Consider the following 27,458-nt stretch of genomic DNA (forward strand, 5'->3'; position numbering starts at 1 on the left):
GTGTACTTAGACAGCTCTTTGGTCTTGCTATGGTGGACAGGTTGGAGTGTGATTGATTGTGTGAACAGGTGTCTTTTATACAGGTAACAAGTTCAAACAGGTGCAATTAATACAGGTAAAGAGTGCAGAATAAGAGGGCTTCTTAAAGAAAAATTAACAGGTCTGTGAGAGCCAGAATTCTTGCTGGTTGGTAGGTGTTCAAATACTTATTTGCAGCAGTAACATACAAATAAATTATTTAAAAAAAATCATACTTTGTGACTTCCGGATTTTTTTTTTTTTTAGATTATGTCTCTCACAGTGAACATGCACCTAAGATGAAAATTTCAGACCCCTGCATGATTTCTAAGTGGGAGAACTTGCAAAATCGCAGGGTGTTCAAATACTTATTTTCCTCACTGTGTGTGAATCCTGTGTTGTTATTGTGCTTGACAGATGATTACTTGGTGGTGGCAGCATCATGCTGTGGGGATCTTTTCAATGGCAGGAACTGGGAGACTAGTCAGGATTGAGGGAAAGATGAATGCAGCAATGTACAGAGACATCATGGATGAAAACCTGCTTGACTTCAGACTGGGTCGATGGTTCATCTTTCAGCAGGACAATGACCCTCAACACACAGCCAAGATATCAAAGGAGTGGCTTGAGGACAACTCTGTGAATGTCCTTGAATGGTCTAGCCAGAGCCCAGACCTGAATCTGCTTGAACATCTCTGGAGAGATCTGAAAATGACTGTGCACCGATGCTGCCCATCCAACCTGATGTAGCTTGAGATGTGCTGCAAAGAGGAAAACTGCCCAAAGATAGGTGCCCCAAACTTGTGGCATCATATTCAAGAAGACTTAAGGCCATAATTTCTGCCAGAGGTGCATCAACAAACTATTGAGCAAAGGGTGTGAATACTTACGTATAGGTGATTTCTTAGTTTTTATTTTTCATACATTTGAAAAAAAATATTTTTTTTTCATTTGTCATTATGGGGTGTTGTGAGTGGACGTTTGAGGGAAAAAAAATGTATTTAATCCATTCTGGAATAAGGCTGTAACATAACAAAATGTGGAAAAAGTGAAGCACTGTGAATACTTTCTGGATCCACTGTAGTTATACACTTTTCTGTGCAGAGAACTATGCACACAGTTCTCTGTGTTCCGTCAGCATAATGAAGCATAATTATTCACCAATTTTCTTAAATCCAATCCAAGAAATAATATTGAAATGTCTAAAATAGCAGGTTGTTTGTTTGTTCAGTTTTGTTATAAATTCCCAGAACATGCTTAGTTATGTGGCAGTTTTTTTATATATATACTCATATGTAAGGTGCATTAGCAGCTGCTCGTGTCTAATTGAATTTAATTTTGCACTTATGGTCATCACCCTCATAATGGTCTTCAACCCAAAGCACTAAAGTTTGGAAAGCCCACATATTATGCAAGATCTAAGGCTGTAATTGCTGCCAGAGGTGCATCACCAAAGTACTGAGCAAAGTTTTAAATATAAATTCAACATTATCATATAAAATCATAATTCCAACATTTGATCATGTTGACATGTATAATGTTACTCTTACTGCACCTTGATGAGGCGTGCAAAGTATTCGCCTTTGATGTAGTTGTCTGTTTTCAAGTAGATTTCTCTGAGTTCACTGGCTCCCACAGGATTGTATTTGGAGTTGAACTTGTCAAAACGATGAAATGTTTGTCTTCCCTAAGACAACAATGAGGGAGAGAAGGAAGATGGTTCTTTGGTAAAAGTATGCAAAGTCTCATTAAAATAGTTACGTAACATCGTATGAAGTGCGTCCTTGTGTCAACAGACTCCTGTTAACAAAACACGCTGCGGGTGTGAACAAATAACACATTTTATTACTGGCAAACAGTCCATCAATATTTAATTATCTGCTGCGTACAAATGAATATTCAATATCGGGATGAAGTCCATCCATCCATGGTGGATGGATGGATGGATGGATGGATGGATGGATGGATGGATGGATGGATGGATGGATGGATGGATGGATGGATGGATGGATGGATGGATGGATGGATGGATGGATGGATGGATGGGATGAAGTCTCACAAGCTTTAGTATCATTGCTATGACACATTTCCAAACAAAATGACATATTTGTGCATGTTTATTTGATATGTTCATTTTTAAAAATAATGACAGTAATGCTGAGATTATGTTTTTTGGAAAGACGTTATTTTGGAGCAACTCTATTTTGAATTTTGTTCAGAATTACCACTGAATTTCACTGAATTTTAAGCACAGAATTTAAATCTCTTGAGAAATAAATTTATTGAACCAGGTTTGTAGACTCACACTTAATGAAATGTCCAGACAACAACAAAAAACATGAACTGAAACAAAAACACAGACAAAATCTATGTAGGACAGTTTTTGGTACCTTTGATGAATTTGTAGTAAGTCATCACTTTTGCAGCCAGTTTTCTTTAGATAAGTGGGTACCTGAATATCAATAAATAAGAAATAAATATGAAGAAATAAGAACTGTGTGCTGCGTCACACCCTTTGGCTGCTGGGATAGGCTCCTCCACCCAATGACCCTTAGTTGGAGTCAGCAGGTATAGAAAATTATGAAAGCATATTGCATTCACTGGATTAAAAAAAAATAGACCCCTGAACTCATAATTACAAGAAAAGATCTCATAAGTACGAAATCTCGTAATTATGAGATTCTCATAATTACGAGGTCTTAATTACGAGATCAGGGGTCTTGGAGTGGAGAGGAACAGAGAAGGCTCAAGTCTCCCATGTGCCTTCTGGCAAACTGTAGTTAAAATTTCACATCCAGTGGTGGGTTTGTTCTTACAGCGTGCACATCCAGTGAGTCCACAGTGAGGTCGTAGGGGTCCTTCTGGAGGTTCTCAAAAACCTGTTTGAGGGTCAACTTCTGACCGCCCTTCTCCAGCACCACGCGATCTGCCTCTGTCTGGTACGTGGTCTTGATGAACTTCAGTAGATGCTTATGGTTCATGCAGGCGGCGGCATGGATGTGTGTGTCCACCTCATTTCAACATAAAACAAACCACAGTGCTCAGTGTGCACGGATTGTTTGGATAAGTGAGCAACGCATAAAATCAAATTTAATGTTGACAACAATAAACATGGAAAATTTCAGCATATCATGACATTAGGGGCTGAAGCTCATGCCAGTTGACTTTTGCTTCAGGATAGTTGGTAAAGTGTTATTTATGCTACCATACTTGATGAAACACAGACCAACCTTTCTGACGTTGTAAAAGTCTCTGTGCGGGACACATTTGAGCTCTTTGAGCTCTGCCATTTCATTCAGCATCTCGTGAAGTTCAAACTTTGAGGCCAAGAAATTTAGACGTCTGTGGCAGTAGCTTTTCCTGAGAGGTAGCACGTCGGAGAACAGAAGGCAGGTAGTTTAGAGAATTGTTACTCAGAGCTGCACCATTCTGCTTTACTGTTTTAGGACGTTACAGCTAAATTCATTATCAGATGGCCCCAACGGGAAATCCGTCAGATGTGTGCAGTCAGACTTACTTATGTTGCCTGGACTTTTTAAGGCTCGAAATGTTTAGTGACATACTCACGTTGGCCCGTGGGCTATCATAGCAAGCACGTGGCTCATGTCTATGGCAAAGGTCTCGAGGTCAGGGTACGGCACGTTGTGGGGCTGCTGTTGTTTCAGTGCTGAGATATTGTCATAAACATGGACAATCCCATTCTTCATCTGCAGCTCATAGTTCAGGTCTTCAGGAATTCCTTCCATAGAATATGGATTCTCCCCTTCCCGAGGACAAGGAAAAATCTCTAGAAGGGAATATCAGATAGCACATAAGGATTAATTTAGAGTCAGTGATTGACAACAACTGTATCACAGCAAGTTAAATAAACTGAAAGATGCTTTCCTCTTGTTTTGTTCCATTTATTCAGCAGCAGTGTGTCATAACATAAAATACCTAGGCCCAGTTTCATAAAGCAATCTAATCTTGTTTAGTCAAATGAACTCACTTAGTTGACTAATTTGCTGACGTTAGTCATCGCACAAAGCGCTTAGTCGGCTAAAATTTTGCATTACCCAACTAAAGTTTTTAGTACGGTACAGAGGAGGCTAATCTTATTTTAGTCGACAAAACTTCAGTGTCTTACCCTAAAAATGGTGGCTATTATGTGCCAGCACTTGATGGAACACTCAATAGCACCCTTACATCACTCACATTCCTCCACTTTTGGCCATGGCTGTAGCAGACGACTGTCATGATGTGTTGTGACAGTTCTCACATTAGCCATCGGGTGTCGCTGTTTCGCTGAGTAGTGTTGTGTGCACAAAAAGGCTTGACTGAAGTGTAGAAGAAGAACTGCTAGACTAAGAGCTAAGCACATCATTCTGCAGTTTGTATGTGTCCGTAAATGTTAATAAAGCCAGTTAATGAAACAAAGGCTGGATAGTTCATGACAACGATCAACCCAGAAGTAAACAAAACTCTTGTGCATTGGAGGCGTTTCTTGGTAACAGCACTTGCGAGGCCACTATGCCCGTGAAAAATCAATGACTACTGTAAAAAGGCTATAGACGGATAATGTTGGGCAACTAACCACAGTTGACTAAGTTTAATAGACTAAAAGATTATACTGCTTTATGAATCTAGGCCCGAACCACTGTAGCCCAGGTGATTCACCATCTGTGAATGGCGAATCACCTGGCTCTGATCCTGCTTAGGATAAAAACACTTTTATCCTACTGTTTTTTCCACAAGGCACTCGGGAGCGGAGGACCCAACCTGTCCTGCCGGGACACATGTGGCGGGTTACGTGATGGACAGCTGGCGGAGGTGGCAAGTCATGTGCCTGTACACGTTGTCTGTGGAGGACGTTGAAGATGTTTACTTATTTGGAGCTGTGGTGACCGGGTTTCTGCTGTGTAGAGCGGCCGCAGCACTGGTTTACCAGAAAATTAAGAAGGTGGAGGCGGCATTAATTGGCCCGTCCAGGCTGCCCCACATGATTGATTCGATTGGAAGGGCAGTGTCAGCTCAGTCGGCGGGTGTCAACTGCACGTTGGAATCCATCTCGGGGAGAATGACTGCACTGGAAAACCGCTTTGATCGTCTGTGAGACCACATCTGTCCTCTATTCAGATATATTTGGGAACCACTCTGAAGTTTCAGACTGTGGCTTCTGCCAGGTGTCTGTTAATCTGGATATCTATTTGGTTCCCAAACACCAGCTGTCCTTCAAGGCCACTGGGATAAAATCCTCCCCCCGAAGAACACTCCTGATAGCCTCGCTCCTCGTCTCCCCCTCCTCCTTGTCTTCCACTGCCTCCCTCCCTTCCCAGTCCTGTGATGTTGACTGTGGGACCTTGAGACTCTGGTGGACTGATTCAGGACTGGGAACAACCCCCCCCACCCCCCCACCCCCCAGGATGGACAGATAAGGCCTGATGGCGCCTCAAGGGCGGCCTTTCCGGGCTGTCTGTCTGGACACTGGACACATCCAAGTCTTGGCTGTTGTCTGTCGTCTATTGTGTTTTTGTTTTTTTTTTTGTTTTGTTATGACTGTTTTCTCTGCTATGGGTTTTTTTTTTTTTTTGCTCCAGTGGTGCTGCGGGTTCAACGCAGCAGCAATGGAGGTTTTTCTTCCCAATTCTTTCCTTGTGTGTGCTTTTATATGTGTTCATGTACCGGACCGGCTTATGTGTGTTGTTGTTTGTTAAGTGTGTCATGAGGCCGGTCAAGGTTTGCTCAGCCCTGCTCATGACCTAGGGCAGGGATATACATCTGGAGCTGGTCCCCGGGCGCCAAAAAGGCGACCTCTGCTCCTAACTGGCAATTAGGATGGGTAAAATGCAGTAAACACATTTCATTGTGTAGGGAACATGTTCCTATGTGCATATGACAATAAACTTCTTTGAATCTGAATCTGAACTTTGTTCCATCAAACTATACCTTGTCACACCGCACTTTTTGTGGTTGACAATTCAGTCCTGACAGATGCCTCTGCTGTAGTGTTCTGTTAGGCCGTTACTGTGAGCAGTTGTATAAGGCGAATCTTCCAGCTAGGATGATAGACATCTCCAGTGCCAGGGTTCTTGTAATTGATTTTTCTGTCAACTTGGAACCACCAAATGTTGATGAAATCGCAAAGACCAGGAAACAGCTAAGGGCAGGGAAAGCTTCAGAGATCTGCAGGATTGAAACTGAACTTCTTTGGGCAGGTGGGAATGCTGTTCTCTTGGCATTGCAAACAATCTTAATTTCAATCTGAGAGATGAGTATCATCCCTATGGACTCTGGAATGGAAAGGATGACCCTGAATTGCAACAATTACTACAATTACACCTAAAGGATTGGTTTGGTTAATATCGAATAGCGTTGTTCTGTAAATGCTTTTACCTGGCAAGATCTCATCCTCCTCCCTCCATTCTACATTTCTGGCACTGCAGAGGAACCGGGCAGTGGTCCTCGGAAATCGGTGATAGGCCAGTTTGGAATATGTTTCTCTAATGAACAGAGCTTTCAGAAGACTCTCAGCAGTCGCTTCATGATCGTCAACTGTGATCTAAAAACAAAAACACGTGGTGTCATCCTTTAAAATATTGTAAATACGTTTAAGTTTTTTTTTCTTTTCTTCACAAAATTGACTCAGAAAAACATCGTCAGGTAGGTAAATTTGTTTGACTGCTAACAGAAGAAGAAGAAATGAGTCCTGTATAGGCCCTAAGACCCATTGATGCTGCTACTTATCCCCATATTTCATGAAATAGCATGAAATATATGAGTCTACGCCTCCCCCTGGACAGAACACCAGTCTGATGCAGGTTACTTCCCCAGCTAAAGACCCCTTCACACATAACACGATTGAAGCCGAATGGCACAGGAAAGAGGAATTACATGCCACTCAAGAAAAATCAGAGCCACCTCAAATGCCTCATAAAGCTGTTGCCACAACCATTCATGCACACCAGCAGCCAAAAGACAGCGAGTGCCATGTGAGTGCTCATTCGACTCCCCTCTCTGCAGGTGTTGGCCAAATTCCAGGTGCCACACACGAACATCCAACACCGTTTGCTGGGCACTTAGAAAAGGCGGTGTAGTGCAGTGCAGTGCAATTGCCACTTTATATGGGCGTGATTGTCTCTAACTGAGGTGCGGTCAGAAACAGCGTAGACCCCCAAAAACCTCACACAGGCGGGTTCATAACAGACATGCACTGTGCTTGTGGACACAGGGATACACAGTCATACTCTTCCTCCTCATCACCAGCGAAACTCATTAGAAAACAAGATGGGGTTGGCTAAAGGATTGTCCAAGTGTTGAGGCTGTCTGTGCCTGATGGGATACAGAGGTGATCAGGTAGATAGAAATGAAGGAGGAGGTGCTGCAAGAATAAAGTGTTCAACTGCCTTAGTTCTGTTTTGCTCTGGTGGCTGCGTCTATCCACGATCTGGTTGGGCATCTTAATCCTTTGCACACAGATCCATTTCCTCATCAAAAAAGCTTTCAATTCAGTGCTAAGGTCAAGTGCACAGATGATTTTTGGATTGGTTTAATTCATGTTAAGGCCAAAATGTTGATGAATTTGTTGTCTCAGTCATCAGCCATCTAGTTGTTTCTGGCAAAGGTATTGAACGTATAGAGATACTAACCACAGCAGTGACAGTCATGTTTCTGATGCATCGACCTATTAGAATGAGAGCTGCTTGGGACAAGCTGATGGAGTGATGATATCTTTGAACAGAACTGTTGGTGATACCAGTACCTTTGCAAGAGTACCAAGGTCCAAGTCTTTAGTGTCTTTAGGGTCCTGATGCTTCTTATCTTACTGCATAGTTGTGAAGTACGGACACTAACTACACTGTAAAAATGATCAGGGTGATTCAACTTAAAAACTTTAGTTCAACTGCTGCTTTAAAACAGAAGTCAACTCAACTTCAAGAAAAGCTTTTATTCAACTCGGGAAGGCAATTTATATAACTTACCTTCCTGAGTTGAATAAAAGCTTTTTTGAAGTTGAGTTGACTTCTGATTTAAAGCAGCAGTTGAACTAAAGTTTTTAAGTTGAATCACCCTGATCATTTTTACAGTGTAGTGAACTAAGGTGATGACTGGATGCCTTTGACACAAGGTGCCTACAAAGGATCCCTAGGTACCATTGGACTGACTTGGTGTCAGATGAGCGGTTACTTCAGTGCTTCCTTGAGAGTGATCCATTGGCCAGTATTGAAGACCCCAGGAACTGGAAAAGGCCAAGCGGCACCCACTTATCACTTGGCTATGGCAGATAGATGACTGCCTGTGGGGTGTGAGTTGCTGCTGATCAGAACCAGGGGCAGTTCTGTTGTGAGGTGGGTGCTATGTTGAGAGGCATCAGTGTATGCTCCCACACCAGCTAAACATCAAAGTGATAGTTTTGAGAAAATATCATATGAAAAGTCATAATTCTACAGTCAAAATGTTGTATTCCAATAATAATGTCATATTCTGGATTGGGGATACTGATGGACCAAGAATCCACACAGTCCCACAGGCCACACAACCACGTCTGTATTGTCTTGATGTCTTGTTTATTTTGTGTTATGTAAAATTAGTAGATTATTTTTTGATTGTTGACATAAAATCTTTGTCATGTGCAATATGATATTGGAATAGGCGTGTTTGTTTTGGTTACCCCTGTACAATAATCTCCACTAATAGTAACTCTCTGGAACTCTGGAATGTTGTCTGGAAGTGCAGAAAAGGGTTCTGGTGTGGATGGCAAGTTGATTGATGAAACTGCAGAAGGCGCTCCATCTACAATGTCTTGTAACTGCAAACAGATCGTCTGTGACCGCTTCATCCTAAAACTCCTCTTCCTGGTGAAACACAAGAAGAGAGACACTGTTATTATACTTTTTCTCACTTGAATGCTCTTCTGCTCTCATGTTGGACTCTTTAATATTCACAGTGAAACTGTTTAAGGAGGAAGTATCAGACTGGTTCAAACCTCTTAGCAGACTCCTCAGAGAACTCCTCAGCCAGCTCCCTTTGCAGGGCCCGCTCCCTGTCCTCATGCAGACCGATGGGACAGTCTTCCGGCACACTGAACATCGCCAAAGCATCTTTTGTGTCTTCCTCCTTCAGGGCTGAGGCATATACCTTCTCAGCTATCAGACAAACTTTCTCATCAGCCTCTGTCAACGATATTGTTGGGAACTGCCGTGGCATCTCTGAGGAAAATGACAAAGAATGGAAATGAGAAGGCTGGATATGGAATCTCCTCGGTTTAAACTGCTGTAATTCCACACAAATACATGCAGTATGTGATAAAGTGATTACAAGAAACAATGCAATTTTATTGATTTATTTATTTGTTTGTTTGTTTGTTTGTTTCCTCATAGTTGAATGTCAGCAGATCTCTTTCTCGGTTATAGACAACCCCAATTCCAATGAGGTTGGGACGTTGTGTGAAATGTAAATTAAAAACAGAATACAATGATTTGCAAATCCTCTTCAAACTATATTCAATTGAATACACCACAAAGACAAGATATTTAATGTTCAGACTGATAAACTTTATTGTTTTGTGCAAATATTTGCTCATTTTGAAATGGATGCCTGCAACACATTTCTAAAAAGCTGGGACAGTGGTATGTTTACCACTGTGTTACATCACCTTTCCTTCTAACAACACTCAATAAGCATTTGGGAACTGAGGACACTAATTGTGAGTGTCATGACTGGGTATTAAAAGGAGCATCCCCAAAAGGCTCAGCCATTCACAAGCAAAGATGGGGTGAGGATCACCACTTTGTTAACAACTGTGTGAAAAAATATTCCAACAGTTTAAGAACAATGTTTCTCAACGTTCAATTGCAAGGAATTTAGGGATTCCATCATCTACAGTCCATAATATAATCAGAAGATTCAGAGAATCTGGAGAACTTTCTACACATAAGCGGCAAGGCCGAAAACCAACATTGAATGTCCGTGACCTTCGATCCCTCAGGTGGCACTGCATTAAAAACTGACATCATTGTGTAAACGATCTTACCACGTGGGCTCAGGAACACTTCAGAAAACCATTGTCAGTTAACACAGTTCGTCACTGCATCTACAAGTGCAAGTTAAAACTCTACCATGCAAAGTGAAAGCCATACATCAACAACATCCAGAAACGCCACCACCTTCTCTAGACCTGAGCTCATTTGAAATGGACAGATGCAAAGTGGAAAAGTGTGCTGTGGTCTGATGAGTCCACATTTCAAATTGTTTTTGGAAATCATGGACGTCATGTCTTCGGGACAAAAGAGGAAAAAGACCATCCAGATTGTTACCAGCGCAAAGTTCAAAAGCCAGCATCTGTGATGGTATGGGGGTGTGTTAGTGCCCATGGCATGGGCAACTTACAAATGCTGAAAGGTACATCCAGGTTTTGGAGCAACAGGTGCTGTCATCCAATCAATGTCTTTTTCAGGGATGCCCCTGCTTATTTCAGCAAGACAATGCCAAGCCACATTCTGCACGTGTTACAACAACGTGGCTTTGTAGTAAAAGAGTGCGGGTACTAGACTGGCCTGCCTGCAGTCCAGACCTGTCACCCATTGAAACTGTGTGGCACATTATGAAGCGGAAAATACGACAACGGAGACCCCGGACTGTTGAATAACTGAAGTCGTACATCAAGCAAGAATGGGAAGAATTCCACCTACAAAGCTTCAACAATTATTGTCCTCAGTTCCCAAACACTTATTGGGTGTTGTTAGAAGGAAAGGTGATGTAACACAGTGGTAAACATACCACTGTCCCAGCTTTTTAGAAATGTGTTGCAGGCATCCATTTCAAAATGAACAAATATTTGCACAAAAACAATAAAGTTTATCAGTTTGAACATCTTGTCTTTGTGGTGTAATTGAATATAGGTTGAAGAGGATTTGCAAATCATTGCATTCTGTTTTATTTACATTTTACACAACGTCCCAACTTCAGTGGAATTGGGGTTGTAGTAGTTTAGGTTTGAGCTGGTATTTCATTGTCAAGAACAGGTAAAGCGATCCAAATATCCAGGTACTAACAAAGCAAAGATTAAAATACAACTATATCTAATAGTTATGTTTATTGCGTAAATATGTTTATTTAGTCAATGAATTTTCAGGAAAAATCTGTAAAACATGAAAATTTACATATCAAGGCAAGGTCTTAAATCATGTTTTTGTTTTGAACAAGTGTCAAGGTGGCTTCATATTTGAAATTATTAGTTTGTCCAATTACTTATGGAAAATGGAGAGACTGTTAATAAAATAGCTGTAATTACCAGATGGTTATTACCTCCGCCAAGGAGGTTATGTTTTCGGTCGCATTTGTTTGTTTGTCTGTCTGTTTGTCAGCAGTATAACTCAAAAAGTTTTGAACGGATTTTGATGAAATGTTGTGGAGTGGTTGGAAATGACAAGAGGAACAAGTGATTAAATTTAAGTGGTGATCCGGATCATGATCCAAATCCCGATGCTAACGCATTAGCATGTCTATGGCATTTTCAATGTTAAAAGTTAGCATTAAGCAGTTGCAGCTGTCATGTTCGGGTGCAATTGTTTTCAAATTGTAATATTTCTTAAATTTATTTTTACCTCCACCTAGGAGGTTGGAAATGACAAGAGGAACAAGTGATTAAATTTTAGTGGTGATCCGGATCACGATCCGGATCCCGATGCTAACGCATTAGCATGTCTATGGCATTTTCAATGTTAAAAGTTAGCATTAAGCAGTTGCAGCTGTCATCACGTTCGGGTGCATTTGTTTTCAAATTGTAATATTTCTTAAATTTATTTTTGTTTATATATTAATAATCTAATGATTATTATATACAATTTTAGAGAAAGAGACAAAAAGAAATAGATCACTGTGCCAAGGAGGGAATCTCTTTAGAGTCAGTGACCCTGTCAGTGTTTCATAAATGTTGAAAAATTCATATATTTGCAGTTTAGTTGAATAATAAATTTAATTTTGTCTCTTATTTGTTTTTGTCTATAAGCACATGCAATATCAATGTCAGTGCTCAGATGACAGTAGCTTCTGGGAAAGGTGCAAGTTGCAGTAAACTGTGATGCCAAGCGCTAAGGATACATGCTATCCAGTCACAGCAGATGAAACTTTTTTACTACTGAGCAAACATCATTGTTAGACTTTTTTAGGTTCAATGATTCCACGGCGTGTAGATGTTATGGCGTCAGTGACCCCATGGCCTTGGCGGAGGTTTGCACTCTCTGAGTGCTTCTATGTTTTTGTTAAAGGTGTTGAATTCTAAATTTTAAGAAAATAAACACAACAAGCACATGTTATTTAATTTCAGCTCCACTGAGGTGGCATACAAAGACACAGTCACCAAACTTATCACTGCCCAAATACTTATGAACCTGCCTGTGGCTCTGTGTGTAAACACATAGCAGAATGGCTGTTCTGCAGTAGAATAATTTGCAATTTAATATGATGGTACTGCATGTACTGCTTGTTGATGCAATAACTGACTCTGTAACGCACCAAGTGACCCAGAGTGTCACACCTTTTTTATAGTAACAGTGATGACATGTTGAACAGAATAGTCGAGCATCTTCACCACTGATACCATGATGGATAGCAACAGCACATTCACACCAAAGGGCAAACAGCAAAACGAGCATTCAGGCTGACGTTTAAACACAGAGTTCATTTCATGGGTATGCACCAGATCAAGGTCATTACAACAAGCAAGATGGTTTTCCCATGAAAAGGCCGAGAGAAGCCAGATGATCGTATGCAAACATTCACAGCTGCAATAATAAATAATGAGACTTTCTATCAGATGAAGTTCTATTATTCTCCAGACATGGGGCCAAATACAAAAGTATTTGTATTTGAAAATACTTAAATACATTTTTCGGAGTATTTGTATTTTCTGGTTTTGAATTCAAAGTATTTGTATTTCAAATACATCGCCGATGCCAAGTATTTCCAAATACTTTTACAAATCTTTTTCAAATACTTTTCAAACTTGGGAATCTCTGTGACACCATGTTGAATATAAATTGTGATAGTTTGATTATTGCCTGTAATATTATAATAGTGAATTTGTGATAAAACATTCAGTCCTTTACTTATCAATAGTATTTGGTCATGCTATTTTCACAATAAATTGTCACCGGTTGATCAGTTTTTGTGTTGATTTGTTGTTTATAGTTCATAGAAAGTATTTGTATTTGTATTTGAAATACTCAAAATATAAAGTATTTGTATTTGTATTTGAAAAAGTACAAAGTATTTGTATTTGTATTTGGAATTCAAAAATCTAAAGTATTTGTATTTGTATTTAAATACAATGCAAAGTATTTGACCCCATGTCTGTTCTTCTCAGTAGCTGGGCTTGTTTTCATGGTTTTGGAATACTTAATTACTGTAGGGTTGCATCGATTGTCACACGTAAGACGAGCATTCAGACGTGCATTAATTTAATGTGGCTGATCATGTGTGCATTTGCTCTGCGACAGGCTCTTTGGCTGCAGCACAAGTCTGACTGAAATGCATCGTCTTTAATAAGTCCTGTTGAAAAGCTCATCAATCACTAAAGTGCTTGTTGATTAGTTTCAATGAGTGATTTTGTTGATTACAATGGCTAATCATTTCAGCCCTATTTCAGTGTTTGTGTCCTCAAATAGACCTTGGGGTCAAAAGGTCAAACTGTCAGTGTCACCTAACTAAGCCATGGGATAATTCTGTTTACTGTAACCTTCCTTACATGTGACTGAACACACAGTCATCACTGAAACATGAATCAAGCACCTAAGACATGTTTACTGCAACCCTCCCATCCCCCTCGACACACACACACACAAAATACAGATGCACTCATCATGTGGTTTATGTTTATGTTGTTGATGTTTATATTTAGTGCTACCATTAATATGACCCTGACATCGGTGTGTGAGTGTGTTTGTGTGAATGGATGAATGTGAGGCATAATTGTAAAGCGTGCTGAATGTCTGATGCAGATGGAAAAGAGCTATCTATACTCAACAAAAATATAAACGCAACACTTTTGGTTTTGCTCCCATTTTGTATGAGATGAACTCAAAGATCTAAAACTTTTTCCACATAAACAATATCACCATTTCTCTCAAATATTGTTCACAAACCAGTCGAAATCTGTGATAGTGAGCACTTCTCCTTTGCTGAGATAATCCATCCCACCTCACAGGTGTGCCATATCAAGATGCTGATTAGACACCATGATTAGTGCACAGGTGTGCCTTAGACTGCCCACAATAAAAGGCCACTCTGAAAGGTGCAGTTTTATCACACAGCACAATGCCACAGATGTCGCAAGATTTGAGGGAGCTTGCAATTGGGATGCTGACAGCAGGAATGTCAACCAGAGCTGTTGCTCGTGTATTGAATGTTCATGTCTCTACCATAAGCCGTCTCCAAAGTTGTTTCAGAGAATTTGGCAGTACATCCAACCAGCCTCACAACCGCAGACCACGTGTAACCACACCAGCCCAGGACCTCCACATCCAGCATGTTCACCTCCAAGATCGTCTGAGACCAGCCACTCGGACAGCTGCTGGAACAATCGGTTTGCATAACCAAAGAATTTCTGCACAAACTGTCAGAAACGTCTCAGGGAAGCTCATCTGCATGCTCGTCGTCCTCATTGGGGTCTCGACCTGACTCCAGTTCGTCGTCGTAACCGACTTGAGTGGGCAAATGCTCACATTCGCTGGCGTTTGGCACACTGGAGAGGTGTTCTCTTCACGGATGATGCGAAGGAGATGTGTTGCACTGCATGAGGCAAATGGTGGTCACACCAGATACTGACTGGTATCCCCCCCAATAAAACAAACTGCACCTTTCAGAGTGGCCTTTTATTGTGGGCAGTCTAAGGCACACCTGTGCACTAATCATGGTGTCTAATCAGCATCTTGATATGGCACACCTGTGAGGTGGGATGGATTATCTCAGCAAAGGAGAAGTGCTCACTATCACAGATTTCAACTGGTTTGTGAACAATATTTGAGGGAAATGGTGATATTGTGTATGTGGAAAAAGTTTTAGATCTTTGAGTTCATCTCATACAAAATGGGAGCAAAACCAAAAGTGCTGCGTTTATATTTTTGTTGAGTACAGTCCATTTAATATGTTATTCTCATTAAAATGCCATGGTATTTCCCAAGCAACAGTGGTGTAATAATTAGGGTATGACTGAGGACCCCTTAGTAGAGAACAACTTTTAGAGGTCAAAACACAAAATGAAAATAAACAGTCTGCATAGCAACCAGTTCCATGAAGGAGAAAACACTGAGGCAGATCCAGTAAACAGGCCTAGAGACTTGGACCTTCATTATATTCCAGTGGTCCAGGGTGTGAATACCTGACTAGTAAAACAAATGTGATGAGTGGCTGAAGACTCAGGGTTGATATGCATGCAGAGACAGGCAGGGGAAAAATCACAGACACAGGGTAAAGGGAAAGGTCATCTTGACATCTACAGATAAACCAAGGAGGTAATGGAATGTTTTATTCTGCCTCAAACCAATTTATTTATATGGTTATGGTGAGGCAATCTCTTTCTGACAAGGTCCCCGCACTGGCATGCACTCTGGCATGCCAGAGAGTACACTCATTGTAAACTGTGCGTGAGCTGTGCACGGCTGCGTGCAAGTGCACAAAGAAAATTTAGAAATGTTCAAAATCTCTGGCACACATTAATTTTGTGAACTAGACATGAACGTTGCGCAATCTATTCAAAAACACTGTGTGTCACTGTAAGTCAATGCATCTCATTGCCGCACCGCAGCGCACCTGAACGATTATGATGAGATGTCACATCGTAGAGAAGCTTGAATCTTCGACTGGACTGGGTTGCTTGATGCGAGACGTCAAGCAACCCAGTCCATTCGAAGATTCAAGCTTCTCTACTATGGAAACCACCTGGACAACTGAGAGCCTTCACAGAAACAAGAGATGTCACATCCACAATAAACATAATTTTACAGATACATAATCTAACTCATAAGAAGGAATGAAAAGGCAACTGTTTTACCAAGCCATTACAGTATAAATATTATTAAATAATTACCTTTGAAACAATTCCAAATGTGTTCTCCACCTCATGAAGCACACGAGTGAAACTGTAGCTGCAGGTAATTCCTCTGTGATTCCAGGAGCAATGAGAGAATGGTTTCATCAGCCATGTTCTGAGAGAAAATGCACTATCGGCTACAAAATAATAATTTTATAAAACGCGGTGTTCAACGGCACAGAGCGCGGCATCCAGCAGGACAAAGCAGGTCGCACTGGCACGATGACTTGTATGACAGTGTTAAGGTGTCTTAAAGATTAAATCATCACTTTTACAGCTAGTTTTCTTTACTCAAGTCAGGAGATGGATATGTGAACATTTCCAAGTCACTGAATACATCCTGAAGTTCAGATTTCTGCAAGACTGACTGGTAAAGTATAGTGTATAGTGAAACATTTGTCTGCTGCATCACCACCAGAAGAATTTCCATACAGGAAAACAAACTTCCGTCTCTCAAAGACATATGTATCAGTATCAGACAAAGAACACTGTATCAGTGTCCAAATATTTATGTGCCTAACTACCATCTGAGGACTTGGAATCTTGGATCTTACCCAGATGACATCTCCACCGCTTACTTTCAAAGTGGCACAATCCCTGGCTCCCTCACTGCAGATCTGAGGTACATGTGCACCCACACCACCGGAACAGCTGAGGGCCCACAAACTCCAGGGCAACCTTTACTCACAACCACAACCTGAAACCTGATCAGCAGAGTGCTCTCAGACAAGTCAGGTTAGACTGGGAGGTTTTTTTTTTTTTCAAACTCCACCAAGGTCGTTATGCTTTTAGTGGTGTTTGTGTATTTGTCCTTAAACCGGATGACTCAGCATTTTCAGTTAATCTTCCTGACATAATCAGTCTTATCAAGATTAAACTTTTTAATACTGGTTTTGCTCAGGATCAAAACTCAAGGTCAAATTCTGGATTATATATTTATTCATTCTTTAATTTTGTGAGATGCAGCAGAGTGGAGAAGGAAGATTGTCATCTTAGCTCATCAGATTTACTGGTTTTTCTAACTGGGCCTGTCCTGAATTCATCCATATGCCAGTATGTACCCCAATATTGACATTTCTGTATTGGGTTTGGGTGACCTGATCAGTCTGACACTCTTTTTTTGGTCTGTATGAGTCACTCCAGTGGTCATCCACCGCTTGTTTATTTCCTGCACAGTACAAATCCTGCTGAGTCACTATGGTTGTGCACAGAGATGTTTAGCACATTTTAGTTCCTATTACCTTTGAATCTTACAGTTTCACAGCTCGTTGCTCCACCAACATCCCAGTTAATCCATAAAAGGATAAAGAGGTGGAGTGTGGGCAAAACCTTGCATGACTTGGGCAAGTTGAATGAAGCCTGAACACACCCCTAGTAGAGTTACCAAGCAAGCTAAATGCTAACAGGCTAACCTGGGTTAACCAGTGTTATATTAAACCATATTTTTGGGGACTGAGTCATGGCTATTAAAATAATGACCACATTATTTCCTCAGTAATCATGGATTAATAAAATTAAATAACACAAACATTTCACTCTACGGAAATACCCAACAGCCTGGCTTACTGTGTGCCCTAACGTTTCATGTAAGACGTCAGTGCTTGAGCATTTCCGAGCACTGTAAGCCATGTTATTACAGGTATTTGAAATAAAATGCTCAGAAAGGATATACACAGGTAGTGTGTACTGCTGTGAGCAGAGCTGAGAGCTCTGGTACCAGATAGGCTGCAGATGCTAGCTGTCTGGAGGACTGTCATTCAAAGTGGCCACACCCCTAATTGTGCATACCTTTATGGCTTAAATCATCTTAAACTAAGGAGGAACTTCACTCCTGTGCAGCTGTAATGAAGGGGAAATGTAGATATAGATCGATACATTTTTTTTTTTTTTGTACCAAGTTGTAAGCATTTTGTTTTCTCTCTCCTCCAACTTTGGACATTTTAACATGGGTTTCCATGCCAATTTGCTCACTTTTGGTGCAAGCCTCAAGCAGCCATTCGAGATAGAGCAACTTTTTCTTCTTCCCGGTGTGCTTCATTTTGGATGGCTGAAGGTTGGGGAATGTCTGCTGTCATGTGCTCTTGACCACATCTTGATGGTTTCATCCACTGAATAAACCATCTGATTCTAATCTAATCCCTAATAACTCTTCAGGCCAGGTAGATGAGTCAGTCCGTGCAACCAGCTGTTCTAGGTGCACAGGTAGAAGCAATACATGGCATGGTACTCACTGAAGGTGGGGTTTTCCACCTTCTGGATGGTCTCTGGTGGGCATCATGTTCGTGGCAGCACCTTGCTGGGTGGTGACCATGTTTTTTCCTCATGTCAATAAGATTTCTCTAAACTCAGCAAGATACTGTCATGAATCAGCTGAGATAAGCCACACCAACACATCATCAGTTTTTTTTTAAATATTTAAAAGGGAAAAAAAAGAAATATGTCCAGATGCATGATGGCACATCACATACAGTAGTCACAATCAGCAAGATATCAACATGACTCACCCAGTCTTAAATCAGCCTGCTAGAATAGAAGCTCTGCTGAATAAAATGACTTACAAGATCTTACCATCAGCAAAATACTGCACTTTTTAGTAGAACCATATATTCAGTTTAAGCCCTATTGAAATATAAACTGCAAAAATTCACACTGCCAATCAAATGACCCGCCACCGTAAAGATTAAACCTCGCCGTGATAAATGCTTGTACCTCAGTGGTGAAGTCGTCTCTTACCTTCTACAAGGATTTGGGCCATGTCTGGCTCTCTGCCTGTTGAATCAAGCTTTTGTCTTTGTCTGCTTCTTCTAGGCTCCCTACAGCTCTTAGCTTTGCCTCCTCTGTTTTTTAAATGCCAACCACCCGATGCTGAGCTTCGCAGCACACTGTGAGGTGTTTGTGAAGTCTCTTGACACTGTTAGGACTGTCCTCAGATGTGTCGCCTGTATCCTGTACTTACGTTGTGTGTGTGTGGGTTTTCAGATTCGGTCTGACTAACATCGTCAGACCTTTGCCCTGCTCTTTATGTCGTCCTGTGCTGCACATACAGTATATGTTGCAGCTGCTGGTTGTTACCTTATGTGTCCGTCTCTGTCTCTATTTTAGGCTGTTTGTAACATCGGTGCAGCAGGAGCTGTTAATCCTCTCTGGTATGACACAACTGAATGCAAACATGTGAGTGACTATCTCTGAGATAAGACACGGTGAATGGAATGAAATGCCGTGGTTGATCTTCAAAGCCAGGGAAAGGACATTTGAAACACTTTGTCTTTTAGATATTAGTATATTTTTTTCACTGATGTGTAAGACCTCAAAGGCTGTTTACTCACTATTCTTTTAGCATTTTATCGTTGTTTAAAACATGCAGTAAATGTCTGGTGGGCAGCACGTTGGCTTAGTTGTTAGCACTGTTGCCTCACAGCGAGAAGATTATGGGTTCAGTTCCCACCTGTGGCCTTTCTGTGTGGCGTTTGCGTGTTCTCCCCGTGTTTGCGTGGGTTCTATCCAGGTGCTCCGGCTTCCTCCCAGATCCAAAGACATGCAGGTTTGGTGGATTGGAATCTTTAAATTGTCCGTAGGTGTGAATGTGTTTGTTTGTCCATATGAGGCCCTGCAACAGACTGGCGTCCTGTCCAGGGTGGACTCTGCCTAGCGCTCTGTGACTGCTGGGATAGGCTCCAGCTCCTCGCGAAGATGAGTGCGAGTGAGTAAATGTCTGGTGATAGAATTATTAAATTATTAACTGGACTAGAGCGCGCTACACGTGGGGGTGGTGGCCAAGTGGTTAGTGCGCTTGGTTTCGATGCGGAAAATTCCTGGTTCAAATCCCGCCCCTGTCACATTTCTCCACGTAATGTGAAGTTGCATCACGAAGGCATCCGGTGTAAAACTTGTGCCATATCCAGTGTGGCCAGCCCAAGTGAAAACAAGGGAGCAGCTGAAGGGGCTTACCTACTTTTATTAAATCCGCCAAGGACATAATAAAATCATCAGTGTTTATTTATTTGTCTGTCTGTCAGACTGTTAGCAAGATTACGTCAAAACTACTGCACAGATTTTGACAAAATTTTCACCACAGATAGATAGTCGGCCATGGAAGACTCAATTAAATTTTGGAGCTGATCCAGATTCGGTTCTGGATTCTAGATCAAGTTTCATTTTATATAAGCTTTGAAGGATTACATCAAAACTACATGGATTCTCACCAAATTTGCACCACAGATAGATATTAGGCCACGGAAAACTCCACTGAATTTTGGAGGTGATCTGGATCTGATATTCTGAATCAAGGTTGTACTTTATATATGCTTTGAAGGATTATGTAAAAACTACTTCACGGATTCTCACCAAATTTACACCACAGATAGTTATTAGGGCATGGAAGACTCCACTGAATTTTGAAGGTGATCAGGATACAGATTGGCAGATGTCAGAAATCTCAGATTGCTCCTTTCGTGTGTGCTGCATCCATGCCATGCCAAATGACTAAACTGTCTTCTGACAAAGGTGCAGGGTTGATATATAACAGGAAATCAGCATGAAAACAAATATGCTGAGCTGGTGATATTTCTTAAGAGATTTTGTCCCACTGACAATTTTAAAGGAAGGCTGCTGGAATTATTTTAATGTTATTTTCAATCTATGCTGGGCGTCTCTGGGCCACCATACTAAATTCCCTTGGGCTTCTTCCTTGTTTTCGTCACAGCAGTCCTGAGATTTATTTATTATTAAACCTCTGGAGTCCAATGGCATTTTTTGGACAGTTCACTCGCCTGGCATAAATGTTTTATTATTGCTGTTAACAGCTCTCCCTGCATCCCACAATCAAGTTTTATGTCTCTTTTTTCAGGACAACCCGTGCTTTCATAATATATATGCTTTTATTGTGTTTTGTAAGAGTAATAAAGGTTTACAATCAAAAATAAGGAAGTTAAAAGTAAAGCGGAAAATAATTTTCCACACACATTTATTCAAAACACACAGCAAACTATAATAAACAACTGTTTTGACACTTTATAAAAGTAATTTGAGGTCTTGTGTGAAAGACTGTACAACAAAAAGGTTCAAACAATAAACACAAATGCACATTTTGAACAATATACACAAAATGGTCTATGCGTTTTGTTTTTTGTTTTTTTGTTTTTTTGTTTTTTTTTTTGTCTTCATGGCAAAAGCAACAAAAGCAAGTTATCCAGTAACATTCACATGCAAACTAGTGGAGCAATCCTGATAGTTAAACACTGTTTGTTTGAGCACGTGAGATTGCCATCAGAGGCTCTCCGTCTGTTCCGTCTGCTTTCACTGATCGCTGTGCGTAATGGCGCAGGGCGCATTTGGAACCAACCCAATAGTATGTACTCATTGGAGCAGCCAGGGAGCTATTCAAATGGGCCAACTAGTAACACATCACTCCTGAAAATGATCTTTGGCTTTTCACGTGAGGTAAATCTGCCCTACGATTGGATTTTGAAAAACTATGTGACATGAACCAATTCCGATTGGACACTCAAATTGCGCACGTCATCACACAGCTTCTATGAGGAGTACAAAGATGGCTGATGGCTGGCTCGAAAATCCGTGGAGTTAACTTTTCAGCAAAAAAAAAAGTAAGTTTCTATCTCATATCATTAAAAAGTTATTTATAATTTAGTAAAGCTTGTTCTTAGCTGTCGTATACGACGGCATCAGCCCCAGAGGGTTAAACCTTTATTTAACCAGATAAGAACCCATTGAGAACGAGACCTCTTTCGCAAGTGTGACCTGGCCAAGAAAGGCAGCAACACATGTCGTAATAAACAAGATAAACAAACATGCAAACTTTGTGCGCATGCGTGAGTTTTTTCACGCCTGTCAGTTGCGTCATTCGCCTGTGGGCAGGCTTTGAGTGAGCACTGGTCCACCCCCCTCGTCGGATTTTCATTGTCAGGGAAATGGCTGAGCGATTGGAGCAGCGCTGAATCAAATTTTTCCAGAAACTGTGAGAGACAGCCAGGTGGAAACCATTCGGAAGATTCAGACGGCTTTCGGTGAGGATACTCTGGGTGTCACACAGATTAAGGAGCATTACAACCGGATTAAAGACGGCCCACAGCGGCGGAGGGCACGCCGCGTTCCGAGCGGCCATCGACAGGCTGAAACGTCCAGATCATTTCCAAAGTGAAGGCTGTGTTGATCCGGGACGTCGTCTGAAATTGCAGAAGAGGTGGACATCAGCACTTTTGTGGCACATTCCACTGTTACAGGAGATTTTGTAATGAAAGACGTGCGGAGGAATTTGCGCGTCGGGACGGAGCCGCAATGGCGCACAACAAAAAGCACGTCCATGTTGGAAGTCTCACAGGACAAGTTGTGACATACCCAGCTGTTACACAATTTCTCGGATACTCACTCCACCGAAAAGCCACCGAAAGCCGTCTGAATCTTCCGAATGGTTTCCACCTGGCTGTCTTTCACAGTTTCTGGAAAAATTTGATTCAGTGCTGCTCCAATCGCTCAGCCATTTCCCTAATATGCCTTTTCTGTCCCATACATTTTTCTCTGTTGATCAACTCCATTAGCTTTTTGTAAAAATGCGTCTATGGTGCAACAAAGCAAAACCCAACAGCCACAATGTTCACTGGGACATCTATAGCGGTCGTAGAAGAAGTGCTATTGTGATTTTTTGTGTGTGTGTGTGTGTGTGTGATTTCACACATGATCAGCTCACTAAGCTCAGCGGTGAGTTGGGAAGTCTCCTGCATGTCTTTGGAAGTGTGAGGAAGCGGAGCACCCAGCAGGAACCCATGCAAACACTGGGAGAACATGCAAACTCCACAATGAAAGACCAGGTCAGAAACAAACCTGGAACCTATTGGTGGTGAAGTGCACATGTTTTCAATGCAGAAACTCACCCTTGCCTGTTCTCTGTGTAACATCACATCCAATCGCTCAGCCATTTCCCTGACAATGAAAATCCGACAAGGGGGGAGGACCAGTGCTCACTCAAAGCCTGCCCACAGGAGAATGACGCAACTGACAGGCGTGAAAAAACTCATGCATGCGCACAAAGGTTCAAGCTTGGCTGATGCAAGTGCACATGATTCAAATCCATATAGTTTTAAAAAAAAAATAAAAAGGTCGGATAGTTTTCTAACAGACCTCGCATACATAAAAAGTTAAAGGCAGAACAGTGGCTCAGTGCTTGGCGCTGTTGCCTCACAGCAAGAAGGTGTAGGGTTCAATTCCACACACTCCAGTTTCCTCCCACTATCAAAAACATGCTCATTAGGGTCTGCTCCTTTCTCTGCCTCTGACCAAGACAGCATGTCTATATTTGGAGTTGGTCCCCCGGCATACGACTGTGGCTGTTCACTGCTCCCAGCAGTTAAATACAGAGGACAAATTTTGATCAATGTACAATGACAACAAAGGTCCTTCTTCTTCTAAAATGCACAGTGCAAGACGTCACTCGTACAACAGGACAAATAATGAATGTCACGTGACATACAATCCACCCAATTGAATTGCAAGGATTCATTGGCGTGTCATATATAACTGATAAACATACTGAGAATTGCTATAATGCCTCCAAATCTGGAGAAAGCCAAGCAGCCACAAAAATGCCTCATCCAGAAGGCCACGACCAGCAGGAGTCCCAGGTCTGGGTCCCCGAGGAGGGCCCCACACCTCAAAAGCAACTCCGCCAGGACAGACAGAGGAATCTGGCAAGCACGCACCCCGCACAAAGGCTCAGGAAGTATGTGCAGCAACAACAAATGGGGACACGGCATTGGCTCAGTCTCAGCACAGGGCCCCAGGGAGGGGGAACCTACCATCAGACTACCAGAAGAATTCTGAGTCACTTTGTGCTGGGAGCCTACATCAGAATCAGAATCAATTTCATTTAATTTATTTCATTTATATAGCATTAAATCACAATAAAGTTGCTTCAAGGCGCTTCACACAAGTAAGGTCTAACCTTACCAACCCCAAGAGCAGGGGTTTTCAAAGTGTGGGAGAGTGAGCCCCCCTCAGGGAACAAATGAATAGCTGTGCCCCCCCCCCCCCCCCCGCCCCCTCCCAACACACATACACACAATTTCAACATCTTTGTGTGTTTCTTTTTGTTCTTTTACACATGTTAAACACATTTTAAAAGTATTTGTGTGTTTTAAGGAACTGTCTATGCATTTACACATTTTACAACCTTTGCAAACATTTTAAACATGTTTTTAAAGAACTTTCCATTCTTCTATTTACCTTAAACATTGTGTTTTACGTTTAAACGTCTCTGGGTGTTTTTAAATGTCTTTGGCATAACTAACACATTATAGGGATGGGTATTGATAAGATTTTGTCAATATCGATTCCCTTATCAATAACTCCCGTGGATTTTCTGTGTACTAAAAGTAGGTTTTACATGTTTTCTATGTCAATAACATTTTATTGAGTCTTAAAGTAAATAAATATGAAATTGGTCACTGGATCCTTGATCTCTGGACATAAATAAAAATAAACAAAATCTGTAGTTTTTCTCTAAAGCATTTCCTTTCAGACATTAATAGAATGAATGTCACTGCATACCTCTGAGCTGAGCTCAGCCAGCTGCGCTGCAAGTTAACATCACTATAATTCATAAAGAACGCAGGACATCTAATTTTGGAAGAAAAAAATGTTTTAGTCTGTTGTAGTTTGTTGTCTGTGTTACAACATTTGGAAAGAGGTGTCATTTGTTATTTGATTTAAACGGTGATTCACTTTGAAGTTATTAATTCCGGCCGGACTCTAACTTGACTTGGCGGAGAGTGGTGCAGTGCTTGGAGCTGTGTGAACGGAACAGAGGACGATTCTTGTTTCTTGCCTGCAACAAGACAAGAGTCCCAGTTAGTAACTTTAATCCGCACAAAAGTGACTCACAATTGACATTTTTAAATGGTTTTGAGAGGAGTTAAGAAGCGGACTTGCCGCTTCTGAAAAGCAGCTAAGCAACAAACCAACGAAGCAGTGGGTCGGAGCACTTCTTTGTTGGTTCAAGCTTCAAGAACAGCCCCTGCAGAAGCAGTTGATAACATAAAGAAATGATCATTTTCCAGATAAAACATCCTCAAAAACAACGGCTGCTCTGAAGGACCGATAGGGGAATTGTTAAGCAAAAAGGCTATTGATGTCGGTGGATCGAATAATTTCTTAACGATTGTCAAAAAGAACTGGCTCTCGATATCCATCCCTTACGCTCTCCCTGAAGAACTCTGGCACCCCCAGTGGGAAGGCGCGCCTCACAGTTTGAAAACCCCTGCCGTAAAGCAAGCACACAGGTGACAGTGGTAAGGAAAAACTCCCCCTGATGATTTGAGGAAGAAACCTCAAGCAGACCAGACTCAAAGGGGTGACCCTCTGCTTGGACCATGCTACTGACACAATTGACAAAGTGAATATACAGGAAATTTTGGGTGTACAGGCCAGTGCACAGGACGGGAGGCCTGCAGAATAAGACACCCACCCCCACCTCTGGATGGAGCTGCAGGTTCAGGCGGCAGAAAGACAACAAATACAGTATAATTTGTTAGCATTAAGCAACAAGAAAAAGAGAAGATGTACTAAGGTGATTGCCGGCCACTAGCCCTAAACTTGGCTGGCGAATCAGAAACAAATTTCTTGCCAAGTAAGTTTGCACATACAAAGAATTAGATCTGGTGTTATTGGTACATAAACAATAAGAAAAGAAAAAATACTTCTGTAAGATGTAAAAGAGTCAAATAGGCAAAACTATATTCACTGTTAAATAAATATAACACAATGGAACAGGACTTTATTGGAGTACAGATGTACAGTACCTAATACTTTGTGGTGGGGGGGTGGGGTCAGGGTAAATCTGTGGCATACATGTACCATTGGAAGTAATGGAGTAGCACTACCTCCAGGTTCTGGTGTCAGTTGTAGTGAATATAGAAGAAACCCCAGAGGACCATCCCCCAGCAGAACCATGTTTCACGTTTCTGTCGCTGTCAAAAGCCATCGCAGTGCAGTGTTTTAACTTGAGTTGTCGCTCACCTTTCAAGAAACAAGGGATGGACTGCTGCTTACAAAGCGGTGTGTCTCTTCTCCTCATGTTGTCCTCTGCTGACCTAGAAGGCACAAGGCTTTAATTAGCATGTGAGGCAAACTTCACATGATGTCTGCAGTACTGACAGATAGCACTGACATCACGATCCTGTGTGCAGTCTCCAATATGCATGTCAGCGTGAGTCAAGCAGACAGAGAGCACGCCATGTTCAATGACTGTGCAGATTTTAGTTCCTGAAAATACTTAACGCTTGATGAATTTGAAAGTTCCTCCCAGGATTAATAAATGGAATAGTTTGGACTGTGTTGAATGCTTGGTGTCCAACGTAAAGGTCAAGGTCAAGGTCATTTGGTCCATTGGATTCTGTGACATATTACATATATTACCCCATAACAGCATTACTAAGCATGACAGATGGTGCAAACTATTCCATTTATTCATCATATTAGCATAACCAGTAATATGCATAAACCTTTTACCAAAATTGAAGGAACTTTAACTTTTGGCCCCTGTACAAACTGAAACTGATATTTGTCACCAAAAATTTGGCCAAAATTTGTAAAAAAAAACAAAAAACAAAAACTTTTTTCAATTGTAATTGTGGCCACTGTGGAACAGTCTTTGATACATGTATGTGATATCTTGACATAAACCATATATCAAAGTGGAACTCGCATATCAAGGTAGAAGCTGTATATTAAGATGTAATTTGGTGCCTAATAAAAAAAGGACAATATTGGGAATATCAACTGAAGTTGACATATATATATATATAAGAGTATCATTTTGTATTTCCATATTTTCTGTTGAAAAGTTAATGTACACCCAAAAACATAAGTAAACTGACACTTCTAAAAAAAAAAAAAAAAAGAATCTGCATCTTGTAGTGAGACACTGATAAAGACATCACTTCCTTGATCGGAAAATGAGCTGTTCAGCTTGCAACACACAGTGTGGTGCAAACACAAAGATTCTTTGAGACAGACAAGCTGCTTGTTTGTTGATGTGCACCCTCGAGGGCCCCATGAATCTGCCTGTCAGACAGCTGTTCCCAGGGACTTTCTTGGTATGTGTGCCTGGACCTTTCTTGAATAGGCGTGCCAAGTCGTTCCATTGCTGAGAAAACGTCTTCGTGGCCAGGCTGGGTGAAGGAATGCACTCTAGCTTTGGAGCATATCCAAATTACATATAAGTTTTCTCCTTATAAGTCATCTTAATTAGAACTGAAAGCAATCATTTGCGGCAAAGCTGAATACTTGCTAGTTTATGTTTAGTTGAAGCACGTGGTTGAAATTTTCAGCTGGTTACTTCTCTGTGTTAATGTACCAAATCCAA

General features: G+C 41.3%; 1 protein-coding gene across 3 annotated transcripts in view; it reads right to left on the reverse strand.

The window, feature by feature from the left end:
- ampd3b (adenosine monophosphate deaminase 3b) overlaps positions 1–27,458 on the reverse strand; it is a 67,527-nt gene that overhangs the window by 20,450 nt on the left and 19,619 nt on the right. For 2 of the 3 annotated variants that reach the window (XM_034175849.1, XM_034175847.1), the window contains exons 2-9: positions 26,111–26,184; positions 8,981–9,203; positions 8,666–8,849; positions 6,391–6,556; positions 3,586–3,805; positions 3,249–3,378; positions 2,835–3,029; positions 1,574–1,705 (exon numbers count right to left, since the gene is read on the reverse strand). In XM_034175849.1, the coding sequence (XP_034031740.1) occupies positions 1,574–1,705; positions 2,835–3,029; positions 3,249–3,378; positions 3,586–3,805; positions 6,391–6,556; positions 8,666–8,849; positions 8,981–9,203; positions 26,111–26,168 (1,308 nt within the window). In that variant the 5' untranslated portion in view covers positions 26,169–26,184. Of the gene's footprint in view, positions 1–1,573; positions 1,706–2,834; positions 3,030–3,248; positions 3,379–3,585; positions 3,806–6,390; positions 6,557–8,665; positions 8,850–8,980; positions 9,204–18,817; positions 19,015–26,110; positions 26,185–27,458 lie in introns of those variants that run through there. The other variant, XM_034175850.1, reaches the window with a different exon arrangement.

This window comes from Thalassophryne amazonica, chromosome 8, assembly GCF_902500255.1.
Source record: "Thalassophryne amazonica chromosome 8, fThaAma1.1, whole genome shotgun sequence".
Lineage (NCBI taxonomy): Eukaryota > Metazoa > Chordata > Actinopteri > Batrachoidiformes > Batrachoididae > Thalassophryne > Thalassophryne amazonica.